Source organism: Arachis hypogaea, chromosome 16 (assembly GCF_003086295.3).
Source record: "Arachis hypogaea cultivar Tifrunner chromosome 16, arahy.Tifrunner.gnm2.J5K5, whole genome shotgun sequence".
NCBI lineage: Eukaryota > Viridiplantae > Streptophyta > Magnoliopsida > Fabales > Fabaceae > Arachis > Arachis hypogaea.
The window spans coordinates 119754287-119774724 of record NC_092051.1 but is presented as its reverse complement, the minus strand read 5'-3'; the positions used below and the strand labels follow the sequence as shown (position 1 = coordinate 119774724).

At 35.0% G+C, this 20438-nt stretch overlaps 1 protein-coding gene, 1 non-coding gene and 1 pseudogene across 2 annotated transcripts; 2 read left to right on the top strand and 1 right to left on the bottom strand.

The window, feature by feature from the left end:
• The first annotated feature begins 389 nt into the window (after window positions 1-389).
• LOC112760419 (small nucleolar RNA R71) lies at window positions 390-497 on the top strand. Its single transcript, XR_003180861.1, has one exon. It is a non-coding gene; the product is annotated as a small nucleolar RNA R71 (small nucleolar RNA).
• Window positions 498-3002: 2505 nt separating this feature from the next.
• On the bottom strand, window positions 3003-4335 carry LOC112757425 (uncharacterized). Its single transcript, XM_025806015.1, has 2 exons — window positions 3298-4335; window positions 3003-3110 (listed from the first exon to the last, which is right to left on the bottom strand). The coding sequence occupies exons 1-2, from the start codon at window positions 4333-4335 to the stop codon at window positions 3003-3005; spliced, it is 1146 nt and encodes a 381-aa protein (XP_025661800.1).
• Window positions 4336-18609: 14274 nt separating this feature from the next.
• Window positions 18610-19988, top strand: LOC112758942 (phosphoglucan phosphatase LSF2, chloroplastic-like; annotated as a pseudogene).
• The last annotated feature ends 450 nt before the right edge of the window (window positions 19989-20438 follow it).

The window sequence follows — 20438 nt, the reverse complement described above, 5'->3', positions numbered from 1 at the left end:
CCCATGTAATTCACCTCTGCTATTGCAGGGTTCTCAGGATCATAAGCTTCTTCTTCAGAAGATGCCTCTTGAGTACTGTTAGATGCGGCTTACATTCCATTCAGACTCTGAGAAATCATATTGACTTGCTGAGTCAATATTTTATTCTGAGCCAATATGGCATTCAGAGTATCAATTTCAAGAACTCCCTTCTTCTGAGGCGTCCCATTACTCACAGGATTCCTCTCAGAAGTGTACATGAACTGGTTATTAGCAACCATGTCTATGAGTTCTTGAGCTTCTGCAGGCATTTTCTTTAGGTGAATGGATCCACCTGCAGAAGTATCCAATGACATCTTAGCTAATTCAGACAGACCATCATAGAATATATCCAGGATGGTCCATTCTGAAAGCATATCAGAAGGACACTTTTTGGTCAGTTGCTTGTATCTCTCCCAAGCTTCATAGAGGGATTCATCTTCTTTCTGTCTGAAGGTTTGAACATCCACTCTAAGCTTACTAAGCTTTTGAGGAGGAAAGAACTTGGCTAAGAAAGTCGTGACCAGCTTATCCCAAGAGTTCAGGCTATCCTTAGGTTGAGAGTCCAACCATACTCTAGCTCTGTCTCTTACAGCAAACGGGAAAAGCATGAGCCTGTAGACTTCAGGATCTACTCCATTAGTCTTAACAGTATCACAGATCTGCAAGAATTCAGTTAAGAACTGAAAAGGATCTTCAGATGGAAGTCCATGAAACTTACAGTTTTGTTGCATCAGAGAAACTAATTGAGGTTTCAGCTCAAAATTGTTTGCTCCAATGGTAGGGATGGAGATGCTTCTTCCATGTAAATTGGAATTAGGTGCAGTAAAGTCACCAAGCATCCTCCTTGCATTATTATTATTTTCGGCTGCCATCTCCTCTTCCTGTTCGAAAATTTCTGTAAGGTTATCTCTGGATTGTTGTATTTTAGCTTCTCTTAGTTTCCTCTTCAGAGTCCTTTCAGGTTCAGGGTCTGCTTCAACAAGAATGTTCTTATCCTTGCTCCTGCTCATATGAAAAAGAGGGAACAGAAAAATAATAATAATAGGGATCCTTTTTACCCAGGTATAGAGGTTCCCCTTTGTGAATAGAAGAAGAAAAGAATGTAATGTAAAGAAGGGAAGAAGAGAAAATTCAAACACAGATGGAAGAGGAGGTTCGAATTTGGGTGAGATGAAGTGTAAGTAGATGAATAAATAAATAGAAGGAGATGAAAGAGGAAGAGGATTTTCGAAAATAAAATTTTGAAAAGGGGTTAGTGATTTTCGAAAATTAGGAATGAAATCAAATTAAAATTAAAAATTGAAATAATTAGTTAATTAAAAAGAATTTTTGAAAAAGAGGGAAGAGATTTTCGAAAATTAGAGAGAGAGAGAGTTAGTTAGGTAGTTTTGAAAAAGATAAGAAACAAACAAAAAGTCAATTAGTTAGTTGAAAAAGATTTGAAAATCAATTTTGAAAAGATAAGAAGATAAGAAGTTAGAGAAGATATTTTAAAATCAAATTTTTGAAAAAGATGTGTTTTAAAAAAATATGATTTTGACAACGATAAGATAAAAAGATATTTTTCAAAAGATATGATTGAAATTAGTTTTGAAAAAGATTTGATTTTTAAAATCACAATTAATGACTTGATTCACAAGAAATCACAAGATATGATTCTAGAACTTAAAGTTTGAATCTTTCTTAACAAGCAAGTAACAAACTTGAAATTTTTGAATCAAAATATTAATTGTTGAAGATATTTTCGAAAATTATGAGATAAAATTAAGAAAAAGATTTTTGAAAAATATTTTTAAAAATTTTTGAAAATGATTAAGAAAAATTTTTGTCACAGTCATTCAATCCCTGAATCCTACTCGGAATACCACAGACAAGGTTTAGACTTTCCGGATTCTCATGAATGCCACCATCAATCTAGCTTATACCACGAAGATTCTGATTAAGAGATCCAAGAGATACTCATTCAATCTAAGGTAGAACGGAAGTAGTTGTCAGGCACGCGTTCATAGGGAATGATGATGATTGTCACGTTCATCACATTCATGTTGAAGTGCGAATGAATATCTTAGAAGCGGAATAAGTTGAGTTGAATAGAAAACAGTAGTACTTTGCATTAAATCATGAGGAACAGCAGAGCTCCACACCTTAATCTATGGAGTGCAGAAACTCTACCGTTTGAAAATACATAAGTGATGAAGGTCCAGGCATGGCCGAATGGCCAGCCCCCATGATCTAAGAACTAAACGTCCCGAGATGTCTAATACAATAGTAAAAAGTCTTATTTATACTAAACTAGTTACTAGGGTTTACAGAAGTAAGTAATTGATGCATAAATCCACTTCCGGGGACCACTTGGTGTGTGCTTGGGCTGAGCTTGAAGTTTACACGTGGAGAGGTCATTCTTGGAGTTGAACGCCAGTTTGTAACGTGTTTCTGGCGTTCAACTCTGGTTCGTGATGTGTTTCTGGCGTTTAACTCCAGACTGCAGCGTAGAACTGGCGTTCAACGCCCTTTTGCGTCATCTAAACTCGGCCAAAGTATAGACTATTATATATTTCTGGAAAGCCCTGGATGTCTACTTTCCAACGCAATTAGAAACGTGCCATTTTGAGTTCTGTAGCTCCAGAAAATCCACTTTAAGTGCAGGGAGGTCAGAATCCAACAGCATCAATAGTCTTTCTTCTACCTCTGAATCTGATTTTTGCTCAAGTCCCTCAATTTCAGCCAGAAAATACCTGAAATCACAGAAAATCACACAAACTCATAGTAAAGTCCAGAAATATGAATTTAACATAAAAACTAATAAAAACATCCCTAAAAGTAACTAGATCCTACTAAAAACATACTAAAAATAATGCCAAAAAACGTATAAATTATCCGCTCATCAGTTATTAACAAGGGTGTCACATTTTGAATGAAATGTAAATATAGAACGGGACCAAAACCTAGGTGGAATGATGTTTAAATGTCAAAATGCCCCCTCATTCTTTAGTCTCAATTATTTCATCTCCTTCTCCCAATCCTTCCAATAAGTTGACCTTGCACACTGCCACATTCTGTTCTTCAGCTCCAATCCAGGGAATTTCTTCCTGAAATTGTTTTACAGATGCCTCACACAGAATTTGTTCTCCACCCCTCGTATGACCTCCTCAAAAGCTAGTAACAACTCCTATAAAACAAAGGTGAGCATGCCAATGTTAGTCCAGTAGGCATTGTATCTAATTTGAACTAATCGTTATTGTTAAAACACCATACTAATGTTAAATTTATCATTACCTTTTGCTGATTAGACATGAAGATGCATCTTCCAATTTTTTTCACCCCCAAATCATTAGCAAGATGGTGAAGAAACCAAACCCAGGAGTCCTTTGTCTCTGCTTCAACTACCGCATAAGCAATCAGAAGGATTTGGTCGTTGGGGTCTCTTCCTATTGCATTCAACAGCTGGCCACCCTGAAGAGCCTTTAGGAAGCATCCATCCAAAATAATAAAGGGTCTACAGTGTTGGAAGCTTTTCTTGCATGCATCAAAGCATACATACAATCTCTGGAATACACAGTAGTTCATCAAGTTTGGGTTCTGGATCTCCTGAGCAAAATCTGGGGATTGAATCACTTTGAGGACAATGGATGACCCTGGATTTGCTCTTAGAAGTTTATCACAATAATCGTTAATCCTCTTATACTGCTTGCTAAATGCACCCTGAATCTGGCTTAGTGCCTCTTGCTTGGTTTTTGCTGCCATCGATTTGGTCACAGTCAGATTCCACTTCTTGTGTGCCTTTGCCACCAACTCTTTTATCTTGATTCTTAGATTATACTCCACCTTCTTCTTAAACTGCTTGCCTAGCCATTTGGAGTACTTTATGCCAACCCTGTGTATTTGCATGCAAGTATGTTGTAAATTCATGCTCCTTAATTGCCATGTTGACACCTTCCTAACCCTGTGTGCATAAAGCCAAAAAGGGTAGTCTTTCTGACAAACAACCCTCACCCTCACCAAATCACACTTCTTAAACTTGATACTTCTAGTTGTATGAACTGTATAAGTTAACATAGTATCCTTAAATTCTTGCCTAGATGCATAAAGTGTTTCTACCTCCAATTTGTAGTTGGTCATGTCCTTTTGAGGTTTATGTACTAGAAACCTTTGACCCCTACAATCTAATCCACCATCAGCATCCTCCTCATGATCATCAGCTTCTAAGTCATCTCCACCAATCATATGATCTATTTCTAATTCATCACTATCTACTCCTTCCTCATCACTTAGCTGACTTGTCCCAACCCTCTTTCCCTTGGCAGCAGTAGCCATCTTTGGCACATAATTAGTTTCCACAAATTCATTGTCATATTCATACTCTTCCTCAATGTCAGTAAAGTGTATGTCATTTGCACTATCCCCCTCCTCGTTGGACGGAGAACATTTAGGGTCACCATTGTCTTCATCACTGGTTTCATGTCAATCTCCTCCAATCTATCCTCCACCTCCTAAATCTCCTGAATTTTCCTTATTATGTGCCCCACTTCCCTCAACTGCTTCAGCGACAGGGTCATAAAAAACAACTATATGAAGACCAGCACCATTACGTTCCTCACTTTCAACAACCCCAGTTACTCCCCCTACGTCAATGTAACCAACTTTTGGAAACCCTTCCGCATCCCCAACATCATGGACCACAAACAACTCTACCAAGCCCCTCATCCCAGCTATTTTGCACATTTCAATCACATCTGAGTCACCTTTTAACATCTTCAAATTATTCTCCGAATCATCTGCAGTTAGATCTTTATACCATAATGCTGCAATGTTGGACTGCAAGTATCCAAACTGTCTTAACTCTTCATAGGCCTCAAACACAGACCACCGATCGCCATTAATGTCTTCGATAATTGTAGTTTGCCCCTTCAAATACTTAAATATCCTATTTTCATATCCGAATGCACCCCATGATGTACCCTCATGTTAATGTACACTATCTTCTGCTCAAACAACCCTGTTATTCAACATAATACATTACTATAACAAACAAGAAAGAAAAGAAATAGATCATCACAAACCCTAGCTTTATCCACAGTCAGTGCAGCCCACATTAAACCTTAAACAACTCAAATGCAGCAACATTGTTGTCAAGCTCAAACCACCCAAATTCAATAAATAGTTGACATGAAGCGACAATGCATCGAAAGTAACTATACCTCAACAACCACTATCTGCAGTGATTAAGATGAGTCACGAATGTCACACCGCACCCTCGGTGGAACTTTCAACAACCAAATGTCTTCAACCACTAGCATAGACTCTCTTCGTAGGAACGTTTTCGAGAGTTTCACACAAACTTTTCAGATACCAAGTGTGTTCAGGAACATTGTGAGTTATTTGAGGAGGAGGAAAAGATTTCGCGGGAATGACATTAAGGGAAACAAACCAAAGGGGGGGGGGGAAATTGTCTTTAAAAAGTTTTTTTGTCAAAAGGACCATTTTAAAACAAACACAAACTTTAGGGATGATTTTGTATGCAAAATAAGGTTGGGACGAAAAAAATTTTTGACCTCTACGTAAGGGACCAAAATCGCACTTAACCCTTATACAATTGATTGAGATGTTTTGACACATCATGTCTTGATATTTCTCTATGTATTCTCACTGTTGTTGTTGCTGCTGCTGTTTTTATGTTTTTAAGAGACTATTTTAGTTCTAATCTCTTGTTTCTATTCTGTTGTTGTATGACTGTAATGGCTATTTTTTCATATGTCTTTAGACTATTTAGACTAATGTTGTAATGCAAATGCTTTGTTTTCCTTTCTTAATGACAAAAAAGAGAGAAGATTAAACCTATGTTTACTTGCTGCTATAATTGTTTTAAGCACATAGATTGGGGGAGCTTGCTACATTATCAATCAGAATGTTTGTCATCAAAAGAGAAATTGTTGAATTTAGAGAATATCTAATAAACTTGATGAAGACAAACATTTGATTGAGATATAATTGATTGAGTACATTAATTATATATTCCAAGTGTTACAGAAAATTCTTAATAGAATCTGAAACAAGAAACATATCAAGGAAATAAGCATTCATTATGATATATTTTTACAAAATAAGAAGGCAACAAAAAAAGAAGATTCTATGTGATCAAATTTGGAAGATTCACTCTTGAAGATTGACCTTCATTTTATAGTTAGCAATCTTCCAAGGATGAATTCAAGAAAAAGAAAGTTTGTAGAAGAGAGCTTGCATAAAATTGATTTTGATTAAAAGTAAGTTGAGATTAGCGTGGTTTATGTTTGTCAAGTTTTTATATCAAAATGGATTGTAGTAAACTAAAAAGTCGTTTAGATTATATTACTCAAAATCACTTTTAGATAAAAAAAAATTATTAAAAAAGACATGAATTTAAATAGTTATTTGATATTATGTTATCTTTTTATTTTAGGTATTTAAATAAATTTTATTAATCAAGTTTGTCATAAAAAATAATATTTACTTATTGAATTAAAATTAGCATAAAAAATTATTAAAATATATTTTATATCAAAAATATAAATAATATATGAATAATATATGAAAATATGCTTTATGAAATTAGATTACTCATAATTTATTTAGTACTGTTTTAGATTATAAATATTACTTTGATATGACTCTATTGTTAGTTATAGTTAATTTTTTATTTACTTTTTAATTTTATTTAATAAATATATTTAGGATGGAGGGATTCATTTGCTTAAGATTTAGGGTGAATGAGTTAAGGGTTTAGGAATTTGTGTTTAAAGTCTTAAAATAACAGTTTTTATTGTTTCAGTATAAAAATCATGATGATGGATTAAGCATCTATGTTGATATAACTTTATGAAACTTATTTATATATTTGTGTGTGTATATATTATGTAACTTTGGGGATGCTTAGAAATTTTTTTTTAACTATTTGACAATGATTTGAATTTAAAAATACAAATATAAAAATATTGTTAAAATATAAAAGATTGTGGTCTTTTTAAAATTTTTTAAGATTTTAAAGTGTTAATAAATATTGTATAGTTATTAGAAAAAATTATAAGTCTCACCTATTTGAAGAGTATAATGTTTAAATTATTTATAAGTATGAGATAACGTTCAATTCGTCTCTAAAAATTTTAGAATTCTGTATTCTCACTCTGCATAGTTTAGAATTTATGATTTTAGTATTCATGATGTAAGATTTCTAATGATTCAATTATATTTGTTACGTAGAATCGAGAGTTTAAACTTCAGAGTTGAGGCTTTAAGATTTAGGTTTTTAATTTGTAACGAATCAATTATGTTTATCATTTTGTAATTAGGTGTAAAACATAATATATAATTTTTTAATTTGTAATTAAAATTAAATTTACTCAGTTTGTTAATTAAAATTAAATGTATTATGTACTTCACCATCTCATGATTTTGATCTTTAGTTCTTTATAAGAAAGTTGAGCAGCATAGTAAATGCAAAGTAATTTTTTTTAATAAATAAAAAATTTCCAACATTGAATTAAAATGAAATTATTATTATCATTATGTAAATTTAATGTAAACTTTTTTTTTATGGCCAGAATGCAATTTATTAAATAAAACAACAATTTATACTTCGGTACTATAATTACACCAAGAAAATTGAAACTTTATCTAACATCACTAAGCCATTTCTTAGCGACAAGGGTTTAGGGTCTTAGTTGTGGATTTAGGGTTAGGACTGACATTTAGGGTTTAGAATTTTAAACACGTCTCCAATGTGAATGATACATGGTATTTACAGGTTTAGAATTCAAATCACGAATGAAATTGGTAAGATATGATGCAACTAATTATTTTGTCATGATTCAACTAATGAAAATAATTTTGAACCTATTTGTTTATGTAAATTATATGTATTTAGAACCCGTTTGGGAAGTAGTAAAAGCTACTTTTTTTTTTACTTTTGAATTATGAAAAGTTATATTACATGTGTTTGGCACCATTTTTGAGAAATACTTTTAACTTCTCGAGAAGTTAATTGAGAGTTTTTGAAAAAGTAGGAAAATATGACTTCTTCCTTCTCAGAAATTATTTTATCACTTCCATTAACAAAAGATACCAATATTGTGCTACTATTCTTGGCTCTGTGAAAAAATATTTCCTATTTCTGCTGAAAATATTGGACATCCACCACTATTTTTACACAATGGTCCATCTGCTAAAAGTACTAGCCTTCCATTATTTGTACGCAATGTTTCATCTGCTGGAAGTATTGTCTTTCTACCACCATTTTCACATAATATTCCATCTGAACTATGTCCCTTCCAGATTTTTTTTTATCATTCTACTACTCTAATTTTATTATTAAATTTATATTTAACATTGTGTGTAGTATGAAATCTCAATTTTAATTCTATTTTTTCATATGTGATTTTATTTTTATATAGCTTGCTATTTTTTTCTCAATAGGGTCATTCTCTTATTTGCAATATCTCTCTATTTTTTTTATGTATCTCTTTATGTACGAAATATTTGTTTGATTTTTTTTATGTTCTTCCTCAACAAATTCATGAAAGTGGCAAGTCCGGAAGAAAAATTAAAGCTGATTGGAATGAATGAAATACTATTATATTCATAAAAATATGTAAAGAAGAGATGGTGGTTAGAAATAGACCTGAAACACATTTTAACAAAGCTGGTTGGGTAAATCTAAAAACAAAGTTCTTGAAACAGACTGGTTTATGTTATGAGTATAAACAATTTAAAAACAAGTGGGAGGCTATGAAAAGAGACTAGGGACTATGGGCTAAACTAAAAAGAAAGGAGACTGGTCTTGGTTGGGATCCTATTAAGAAGACCATACAAGCAAGTGATGATTAGTGGGATGCTAAGATTCTGGTATGTTATATTTTTTAAACTATTTTAGAAATATTAATTTTACTGATAGATTTTTAATTGCTCTTTTATCGTCTCATAAGAAAATCTTGATGTGGCAAAATTTAGAGAGAAAGATCCAGAACATCTTAATAAAATAGAGTTCCTTTTTGAAGATGTTGTAGCTACTAGTGTAGGTGCATGGGCACCCTCTCAAGATATAAATGATAGTTATAACAATAAAGATAATGACGAAGATAATGATGATGAGGAAGAAGGTTTAAAAGATGAGTTAAATGATTAATCAACACCTCCTAGTGCAATGAGACAAAAGAGAAGAAAGGTTGGCAGGGACAATAAAAGATTGTGAGCCTCTCAACTTTCAACTCAACTAGAACGTATAATTAATGTGTTTGAAGAAGAAAAGGCCAACAAAATAACTCATAAAAAATAATGTACCAAGTATATAAACTTATTTAACTGCTCTCAAACAATTGCCTGGGCAGTAAGTGGAGTGATATATTCTTTATAGCTACTGTAAGGCCCACATCGGTTGGGGAGGGGAACGAAGCATGCCTTATAAGGGTGTGGATACCTCTCCCTAGCATGACGTGTTTTGACGAGTGAGTGTGGGGGGCTTCGGCTATCATCCCTATCGTCAAAGGCAAAACCGTGAGGCCTTGTGTGCCAAAGCGGACAATATCGTGCTAGCGGGTGGTCTGGGCTGTTACAGATGGTATCAGAGCCAGAACCCGGATCGATGTGCCAGCGAGGGTGCTGGACTCCCTTAGGGGGTGGATTGTAAGGCCCACATCGGTTGGGGAGGGGAACGAAGCATGCCTTATAAGGGTGTGGATACCTCTCCCTAGCATGACGCGTTTTAACGAGTGAGTGTGGGGGGCTTCGGCTATCATCCCTATCGTCAAAGGCAAACAATATCGTGCTAGCGGGTGGTCTGGGCTGTTACAGCTACAAGACTAATGGCAAAAAGGTCAAAAAGAGAGATTTTTATAGAACTAGAAGACTCTGCCTTACAACTTGGTTAGTTGAAGACTCATAGTTTAGCTGATGTGTCTGGTTCTTGAAGTTTTTTGGCTAGAATGTCTCTTTAATATGTCTATGTGTTGTTCAAAAAATATTTTCCATGATTATGTTTCTTTATTGCTTTCTATGGTTGTTTGTTATTTTATATTTATGATGTGAACTAGTATTTATTTAAAAATTGTGGTTTTCTTACAGGTGTGATTAGTATTTATTATCTGATATTAGTTTAAAATATTTGTATAACAGGATATCTAACAGTTCAACTAAAAGTTTGTCAACTAAAAGTTTGATATCAAATACAAATGTGTCAAATGAAGAATTTGAAAACAAACAAAAAGTTGCAACCAAACATAAGAAGACGGTGACTTTAATAACAATTGTAACTTGTGTTGATTGTTTCCTAAAGTACGTTGTGAAAAATCCACGAAGAACTTCAAGGTTGACAGGAAATAGTTGGGTAAATAAACTTTTAAATGGGCATCCTATTAGTTGCTACCAGTAATTTAGGATGAAAAAGTATGTGTTTTTTTTAATTTCTGTGAACAGTTCTCAACGCGGAGCAAGCAGCGACAGAATTCCACCCTTGCATCTTACCCGGTGTTTTAAACTCTTAACTAGAGCCAGTGTATAACACCACTGCATCTTACCCGACAATCTCGCCTCTTACCTGGAGCAAGTAGATAACACCACTGCGTCTTACCCGGAGGCACATTACAATCAAATTCAAGTTCATTTTCATTATTATTCCAATTCATTCATAGTCATTCAATCATTAATTCATCTTCCATACATTCTCAACATCTCTACACATCCTTAACATATACCCGGAGCGCGTGGTCATTGCCACCGCCTCTTACGCGGTCACATCTATCTCATTATCATTCAATTCATTATTTCTTCAATTACAATTCATCGATTTCATCATATTCATCAATCACTCCTTATCTTACATCACTAACACTTCCTTAAATTAGTTAAAACTTCGCAAAACTCTTCCAACTGTTTCCTCCATTTATTTCACAGGCTTACTTTCATTTTAAGGCTTAAAGCTCACTAACAGACTAAACAGATGTAAAAAGGAGTTTGGGAAGCTAAAGAACTGGTTTAGACTTGAAAAATACAACTTTTTCAAAACAGCAGGTTTATGCGTACGCACGGATACAAAAATTCGCCAAGTCGCGTACGCAGTCATGTCCCACGTACGCGAGTATCCAAAATAGCAAGGAATACTCGCGTCGTGTGCATGCCTTGCGTACACGAGCCCTTTTCCTTCAAAAGCTGCAGAAAACCATATTTTTATACCAAACTTCGAACGCGCATAACTTTTTTGTTTTAAAACATTTTTCATCCTTTCTTCAAACGGCATAAACTTCACGGACCCAATTTTCGTTTGAAATATGTTTGACACAATTTGGGGATCCTGAAGTCGAGTTACGACTCGTCGAAGTTGGTCAAAAATTCACTTTTACCAAAAATACCAAAACCTTTAACCTTTCCAAATTCTCAATTTAAACCATGATTTTTACACTCGAACCAGTTCCAATATACTCAATACAATTCTCTACCATTACCAGAATATGTCCAAAATCAATCTTACCATTTTTCACTTCAAACTCATCTACAAATCAAACTACAATTTCAATATCAATCAAACCAACACAATCCATTGCTACTCAAGATCACACACTCATTTACTTACATGGTCATCATTTTAACCATATTAATACTTACTCATTTAACGTAATACATTATCAACATCAAACACTAACATCATCAACCATATCAACTCAAACACATATTGCACTAATTAAAACCACTAAATTTGCACCAATACACAATCCAAATTTGCTTCTGTAAATCATTCAACAAATCATATTCATTATCCTCATCAATCATCATCAAAATCATCAATCATCAATCTTTTTATTAGGATTACTAACTTTTAACATACATACATGCTTCAACCTATCTTATGGTTGTAACAGCCCAGACCACCCGCTAGCACGATATTGTCCGCTTTGGCTCACAAGGCCTCACGGTTTTGTTTTTGACGATAGGGATGATAGCCGAAGCCCCCCACACTCACTCGTCAAAACGCGTCATGCTAGGGAGAGGTATCCACACCCTTATAAGGCATGCTTCGTTCCCCTCCCCAACCGATGTGGGCCTTACAATCCACCCCCCTAAGGGAGTCCAGCGCCCTCGCCGGCACATCGATCCGGGTTCTGGCTCTGATACCATCTGTAACAGCCCAGACCACCCGCTAGCACGATATTGTCCGCTTTGGCTCACAAGGCCTCACGGTTTTTTTTTACGATAGGGATGATAGTCGAAGCCCCCCACACTCACTCGTCAAAATGCGTCATGCTAGGGAGAGGTATCCACACCCTTATAAGGCATGCTTCGTTCCCCTCCCCAACCGATGTGGGCCTTACAATGGTCATCTAGCCTATATTTTCACGAGACTTTATATATTATTTACGAGAAACCAAAACCATACCTTGGCCGATTCCTCCTCTAAGCTCAGAACACCGCAATTAGCACCGTTCCACAAAAACCCAAGCTTTCAAAGTCACACCAAATGGATTTTCAGCTCCCCAAAGTCCAATATCAGGTCTTCAATACCACAATGACCACCAACATGCCCCCAAAACAACCCACAACTCAATCTAATACAAATAATCCTCACTAAATCAATATAAATTTCACTTAAACATAGATTTCATAAGGGTTTGGGAGTTCTTACCTTTCTCACACATCAATGGAGTAAACCTAATAATTTTCACAAGTTAGTTCAAGCCTATAACATCAAAGAACCAAAAATCTCAACACCCACTTATTGAATTTTCGAAATTGGGGAGAGGGGGAGGAAAATCAAAACTAAAAATGAAACCTCCTTACCAAATTGATTACTGGGCTTTGTAAAGCTCGACGCAGTGGTCGCATAGCTACAAACGATGCAACGATCGAAGCTCCAGTTTAAAACTTATGTTAGATCGAATTAAGAGCAAGGGTTTGTATTTCTTGGAAGTGTTCTACCCTTACCTAGCATGTTTCAATGTGTAGGTGAAAGAGAAATGAGCTGAAGCTCATGGGTATTAGTGATTTAAGTTGGGCATTGGGCCCAACACGGGCACTGTTTGCCCGATTCGGCCCGTTCAACCCAATTTTGGGCTAAATTCTTTAAAATTAATGTCAAAATTCATATTTTAATTAATTATACCTCATTAAACTATAAAATTTTATTTTCTAATTTTTTTGATTAATAATTAATTTATTGACTAATTATTCGTTAATTATACAAAGTTTACATCCTACCCACCTAATTAAGAACTTTGTCATCAAAATTCAGTTTTAGTTTCGTGAAAAGAGGTGTGGGTAGCCAATTCTCATCTCGAATTTAAGTTCTTAGGTGTATGCTTCTATTCCATCCTTCTAATCCGTGTTAACACTACAAATGGCTTAATACATCCTGATTTTAATTCCTTAGTTTTGATTGCTCACCGATTCTAGTCTGTTGAAGTAACTTTTAGGAATGCGTGACTTTCTCCTTCAAACTGTCTAGGCCTTCTCCTTTCTTATTCGCATAACTTATCTGTTGGCTTTACGCAGTTATAATCTCATCTCAAATTCTCTTAATCTTTTCTCTGTTTTCTCGGCTATCGTTCCGAAAACTAAAATGCTTGATTCTTCGATTTTATTTTGTTACAGAGACGATCCACGCACCGTGTAACCTTACTATCTTTTTTGTGTTTAGTCTCGCCAATTTCTTCAATGAATAGTTCACCTCGATAGGCAGGAGGTAAGTGAACTTGGTCACTCAATATGCGATTACCTAATGGCATCAAATCTCGTCTTAGACTCCAGCAAACTTCATTACGGAATTCGTAGCCATACCTTCTCTGTCCCCCTCAATCTCTTCTTGATTTCCTTGATCAATAGACCTCAATATCCTTGGTAATTCCTTACTATCTTGCTGCGTTCTTCAAATTCTAGCCTTACCACTATTTGAAAATTGCAATCGAGTCAGTTTGATGCTTTCAGTTACTTTCTCAATACCCGACTTAAGACTACAACCTAAGACTTCAGTCAGAACTTTAATCATTCTCCAAACAACAATACTCGGAGTCTTCCTACTGAGGTGTCGTCACGACATCATGCTGTTACATCCGTTCACATCCTAAGCCCTTGGATAATGCATTACAGAATTTCTGGATAGTTTATTAGGTCCAGGTATCTTGAATATTAGCATTGAGGTTACTCTTATCGCTCGAGGTTTGGAAACTTTTTCGCATTCCAGCATCCAAGCAACAGTGCTTTCTAGCGCGTATAAAAATATTAAGGAACCAGCATCTTCAGGGTTATATTTAGGGATTGTACGTGATGCTAAACTAATGCTTGAGTCGGTTTGAAAAGATATTAAACCCAAGGGCGATTGAACTAATTCAAACCGTATCCACTGAAAGATAAAAGGGTGTCTTATATGGTGATTGCAGCAAGTCTTAGAGATTAGCAAAAAGGCACAAGAAGGGAATTAAAGTGCACACCAAGGAAGGGATTGAAATCAAACCTTGATAGAAAGAGAACAAAATTTATCAAATTAAATAAATCTCATTTGTTGTCCAATGAATGCAAGTTCGTGAAGGAGAGCCATTTCACTCGTAGTAATCCCTTAAAATTCAAGGATTTACATGATTACACCAGGACACGTTTAGACTCATCCCAGAGGAAACGAGATTCACGCAAGTCAGAAATATGATTGAAAAGTTGATCAATTCATTATTCAAGAAAAAATTCAAGGTAGAATTCCAATGTAAGTCTCAAAAGAGAAACTAGGTCGACTCATGAAGATTCGCTGACGCACTCTGATTTGTTCGTCTTCAAGAATTTGTCACTTGACATCAATATCTCACGTAGCACTCTTAAGTTGGTTCTAAGTTAGTTACTTTAAATCCTAATTTGTCACTTATATCTTAAGTACCAATAAACGCAATGTCACAACATTCTATAGCGTAATTGAAATTAAATTAATAGTTTCACAATCACTTCCACCTCGTGGTGACCGACCGGCATCCTGAGTCCCCCTTTGTGGAAAGTTCTGAGACATGTGCCCAAAATGACTGCACTTATAGCATAAGCCCGAACCAAAATGAGAAGTCCTATTTGGGTGATAGCTCTCACATCTCTGACAACTCGAATCATCCAAAGCAGCCAATGTCTGGTTTCTTCTGTCATTTCCCTGGTGGTCCTCATTTGTCCTGAAGTTATTCCGTCCTTGAGAAAATTGTTGTGGGTATCCTCTTCTCTTAAATTATTGGCCCCTAGGTGCGAAGTTCTGATTGTGTTCCCTTCGGTAAAATTCCCGGCTACCATTCCTTGTCATAGCAGCGTTCTTTAAACATTCTTCCATAACCCTACTCTTGTTCACCAAGTTGAAGAAAACTCTGATCTTCATCGGGCCCAATAAACTAAGTATATCACTCCGGAGTCCTCCTTTGTATTTGATGCACTTCCATTCCTCAAAGTCTCTCAGAGCACCTTGCCAAGTCTTAGAAAATCGACATAATTCCTCAAATTTGTTTGTGCATTCGGCCACAGACATTTGACCTTGCTTCAGTTGCAACAATTCAAGTTCCTTAGCCGTCCTGACCGAATTGGGAAAGTACTTTTTGTAGAATTTCAACTGAAAGGCATCCCAAGGTATTGCAACATTGTCTTGCTACAACAGGCGTCATGTACCCTACCACCAATACTGGGCTTCACCTGTTAACTGATAAGTTGCAAACCCAACACGTCGATTTTCAGGGACTTGTTGTGCTTGTAAAGCCCATTCCATCGCCTGAAACTAGTTATCTGCCTATGTGGGGTTCGTCGTCCCTCTAAAGATGGTTGGATTTACCTTTAGGAAGGTTGCTAAGTTCATGGCCCATTTTCTCCGCACCGCCATTCCCATTACTGGCTTGATTCCCCAAAGCCGCAGCCGTAGACTGCATAGTGACAGCCATGCTCTCCAGGGAAGTCATGAAGCATGCGGGATTATTCTCAGTCATCTCAGGTTCCGTATTACTAGCCCTATCTCTCCCTCGACCGCAATTATGTCCACGAGTCGCCATCTGGTCCCTGTTCACATCAAACAAGTGATATCAAGGTGATCAGTCTCAATATCGCAAGTTTTGTGCTTCAAAGTTCCAAATGCATGCTCATGAACATTTATGCCACATATATCAGTTAGATATCCTAAGAGCACATAGACACACGCACAGAGTATGCAAAAAAGCATAGTCAGTCTGTCCCTCAGGCTCAACAGGAACGAACTACTCTGATACCATAATGTAACACCCTACCACACAGAGCTTTATACCTAGGATGTAAAACAGAGATGACGAGGCGCTACGACCTCTAAAAATAAAATATATATATATATATATATATATGATATAGTAAAAAAGGGTTTATATCTAGGAGTCTAATGAAGAAAATTTAAACAAAAGCGTTAAATAGAAAAGCGCATCACTCACGTAAACGATATACATAAACCGGATAGGATAAGAGTAAAGCAAAACATAAATACATAAAAGAAAAGTTCCAAGATACAGATAGCAAAACTTCTGGCCCGGCTCGCAAAGTTAAAATCGGACAAAGCATATAAACATATATACATATATACATATATACATGAGAATCCTAAAATGACCCAAAATACTGTTTACAGAACCTGTTTCTCTGAATCGACCTCTAAGAGGAATAAAACATAATATATACAATGGAGATATAAAGTATTTACATATATATCGAAAACCAAAATAGAATCCCCAAAAATTTAGAACCCTTCGCTTCAGAAACTTTTAGAATGCCTTAGCGAGGTACCTCACGTTCTGCATCTGAAAACCACAAAATATGTATGGGGTGAGAATCAGAGGTTCTCAACATGGTAACGGTGCCCACATAAATAAGATATAAGGTCCTAGGAAAGCCAGAGGCAATCCTAGGACTCTGACACTTAGATTATAAAACTTAAAGAATTAAAACAGAAAACCATAAACAAGGGTGGTTCTCTAAGATTCCTAAACTTAACCAAACTCTAACCTAAACCCTTAATCCTCCACCTTCTTCCAATCCTCCAAACTCTGATAGGACCACACAAACAAACAAATAGACAAAGGCAAACACAATTAGAGTACAAGTAATGCAAGTAGTAAGTATAACAATTAGCCATACTGATTCACATAGGCACTCCCAATTAATGCACAAACACAACAAGAAAATGGAACATTTGTAACAAAAACTTTTTAACAAATTTAAAATTGTTACAAAACATTTTGATCTTTTGTAACGACTTGGTTTTTTTTGTTACAAATTATATTGCCTTTTGTAACAAACCAGTGTTATGTTGCAAAAATTTATAATATTTTGTAATAAAAGATAAAGTTGTTGCAAAAGTTCAAAATATTTTGTAAAAAAATATCCGTTTGTTTCAAAAATTCCAATTATTTTGTAACAAAAAATTAATTTGTCACAAAATTCAATATTGTTTGTAACAAGCTATTTGTTTGTCACAAAATACAAGAATTTTTGTAACTAAAAAAATTTATTTTAAAATGTTAAAATCTTTGAGATAATTTTATTTTGTTTCAAAAATTTTATTTTTTAAAATCTTATTTGTATTAATTAATTATTTCTATAAAAAAATTAAAGATTAAATGATTAATTTTTAAAAATGGTATATATTATTTTATATTTTTATAAAATTAATATATAATTTTTACTAATATTTAAGTCTTAAATGTTGACTAAAAATTAATTTTTTTAAATTAAAAAAATTAATTGTTAAACATAAATAAAAATAGTTAAAATTTAAAAATAAAAACAAATATAAAAAGTAAAAGCTCTAATTCTAACTCTCACCTTCGCTCTTCATTCTGCTATTCACTGCCCTCGTCCACTCTCACTGCCTCCACGGCTCCACCTCTCACACTCAAAGTAACCTTCATTCTCTAATTTAAAATAAATTTATAACAAATATTATTTTTTGTTTCATTACCGCTCTAATATTTAATATATTTTTACACTTAAATAAATTTTTGAAAACTCACTTAAGAGCAAAATATAGGGCTCTAATTTTTTTTGTCCCTCTACTAGTCCTAAATCCATCATAACCCAACACTCATCATTAAGCCAGTAAGACCTCCGATTGTTAGAAAATAAATAATAAATTATCTGTGATTTATTATAGTTATTCATGGTTTTATTTTCAAAAAAAAATATTTACTAAAAAGTAATTAAATTAAAGTTATGAGATTTTGAGTTTAAAATTAATTAAAACTCATATAATTTTCATAAATATTTAGATATTTTTTATTTAAAATTTAAAACTTTAGTAATTTAATTACTCCTAATCTTATTAAAAATACTTATTCTATACCTTAATTTTATTAAAATTCTCAAATAAAAACATAACTAACCCTTACCCTCGCCTTTTTCTTTCCCAGCCGCCCCACACAAATACTCAAACCCTAAACTATACACACATACACGGAACGGAAAGAAAAGGAAAGAAAAGGAAAGACGGGGGAGCTTGAGGGGGGAAGAAGGAGAAGGAAGGAGAGGGGGAAAAAGGAAGACGGCGGCGGTGGATATCACTGCCACCGTCGCCGCTGTCTTGTCGCTGTCGGGAGAGTCATAACGAGAGGGGAGAGAGAGACGAGCTCGCGAGAGAGTAGCGTCGCCGTCACTGGAGGGGAGCCTGGCTGTCCTCGTCACTGCCAGCTCCGTCGCCATCGTCACCATTGGAGCTGCGCGAAGCTGTCATCACCGTTGTCACCATTAATGCTTCTCCTTGTCGTTTGTGGGCTATCACCTCTTTTGCTTCTGCTGCCATGCCATCGTTTGCCCCTCTAGACATCGCTACTTTTGAATCGTGTTCTGTCACTCGAATATGCTGCAAGAAGCTATCAGAAAGTGGCATTGATGAGAAGAAGCACAAACCCTCCACCAGCAATACCACTGCCTCTAAATCCAAGGACATAATGGAAGATTACAATTTTGCTATGAAGAGGATGATGAGGAATCCTTATGAGTATCACCACGATCTGGGTTAGTTTCCTCTTTTTTCCCTATTTGTTAGTTATGACTGCCAACTGTTTGATATAATGATGGGTTTCCTTTGTTAATTACTTGCATTTTGTATAAGGTGCTAGAAGGAACAGTTAGTACTGTATTAATTTGTCTCTATTATATAAAATGCATAGCACAGTAATATGATTGTTGGTGCTGGTGCTGATCCAATCTGTGATTGATTTATTTCAGGTATGAATTACACACTTATAACTGACAATCTCATTGTGGGATCCCAACCACAAAAACCTGAAGACATCGATCACCTCAAGAAGGAAGAGGGTGTGACATACATTCTGAATGTGCAGCAAGATAAGGATGTAGAATATTGGGGAAATAGACTTGAGGTCGATAACAAGGAGGTGTCACGAACTCGATGTTCGACATATGAGGAGGCCGGTAAGTAAGAAAGTTGCAAGCCTACATTTCAGTCAATTTTGCTGAGAAAATAGACTCCCACTCTAAATTTTAGGAAAGTATATACAACAATGCCAACTTATCTTGCTCAATGGCATTGTCATGAGATAGAAATTTTAATTTTTCCTATATGGTTAATACAATGTATGGCTAAGTCAAGGATCCATATACTTTTGGTGCAATTGACATTGCACTTTAAATGTGTTAGAAAACCTTTTTCTGAAAGAGTTGTGAGTTTGTTAAATGCTTTGCTTGCTTTTCTGAGACTGGATTATAATTCATAGCTTGATATATTTTATAAATCTATTTTATTAGGCAATAGACTTTGATCCAAACTCCTTGCGAAATGTCCTACCTAAAGCAGTCTCATCATTGGAATGGGCAATCTCAGAGGGAAAAGGAAGAGTTTATGTGCATTATACTGCTGGACTTGGGAGAGCACCAGGGGTGGCAATAGCTTATTTGTTCTTATTCTATGACATGAATGTGAGTTCTAAACTTCCACCTATCTTTGATTCAAGAAATGATTATCAAATTTGATATTGTTAAGTGTAATGTTATGGTTGCACTAATTTTCTTGCTAGATATGAAGTTTAACTCATGTTATGGAAAAACAGTATTTTTAATCTATATGATAGATTAATTTATAGTTTCTTAAGAAGTCTTAATTATCAAGAAAAGAATGTGTTATCTTTCTTGTGACAGCTAATTGCCTTGTGTTATCTTTCATGAATGCATTGCTAATTGCCTTGTATTTACTGCAAAATAAAAAATATAAAGCAAAATTAGCAATTCTTTATGAATGCATTACTAATTGCTAATTGCTCTTAACCTTGCTTGATTTTCTGTAGCCACCATTATTTATGAATGCATTGCCAATTGTTGATTGCTCTGAACCTTGCTTGATTTTTTATAGCCGCCATTCTCTATTTCCAAACTTTCTTTGCATTACTATTGCTTCTGCAATAACAGAAACTCTGTTCAGGTGCTTC

Bases quoted from the DNA above. Each gene is read 5' to 3' on its own strand.
- LOC112757425 (XM_025806015.1), bottom strand. From the start codon at position 4,335: ATGGCTACTGCTGCCAAGGGAAAGAGGGTTGGGACAAGTCAGCTAAGT. The intron at 3,111-3,297 runs GTAATGATAAAT...AAACAATTTCAG, and splicing joins TCATGTCTAATCAGCAAAAG to GAAGAAATTCCCTGGATTGG.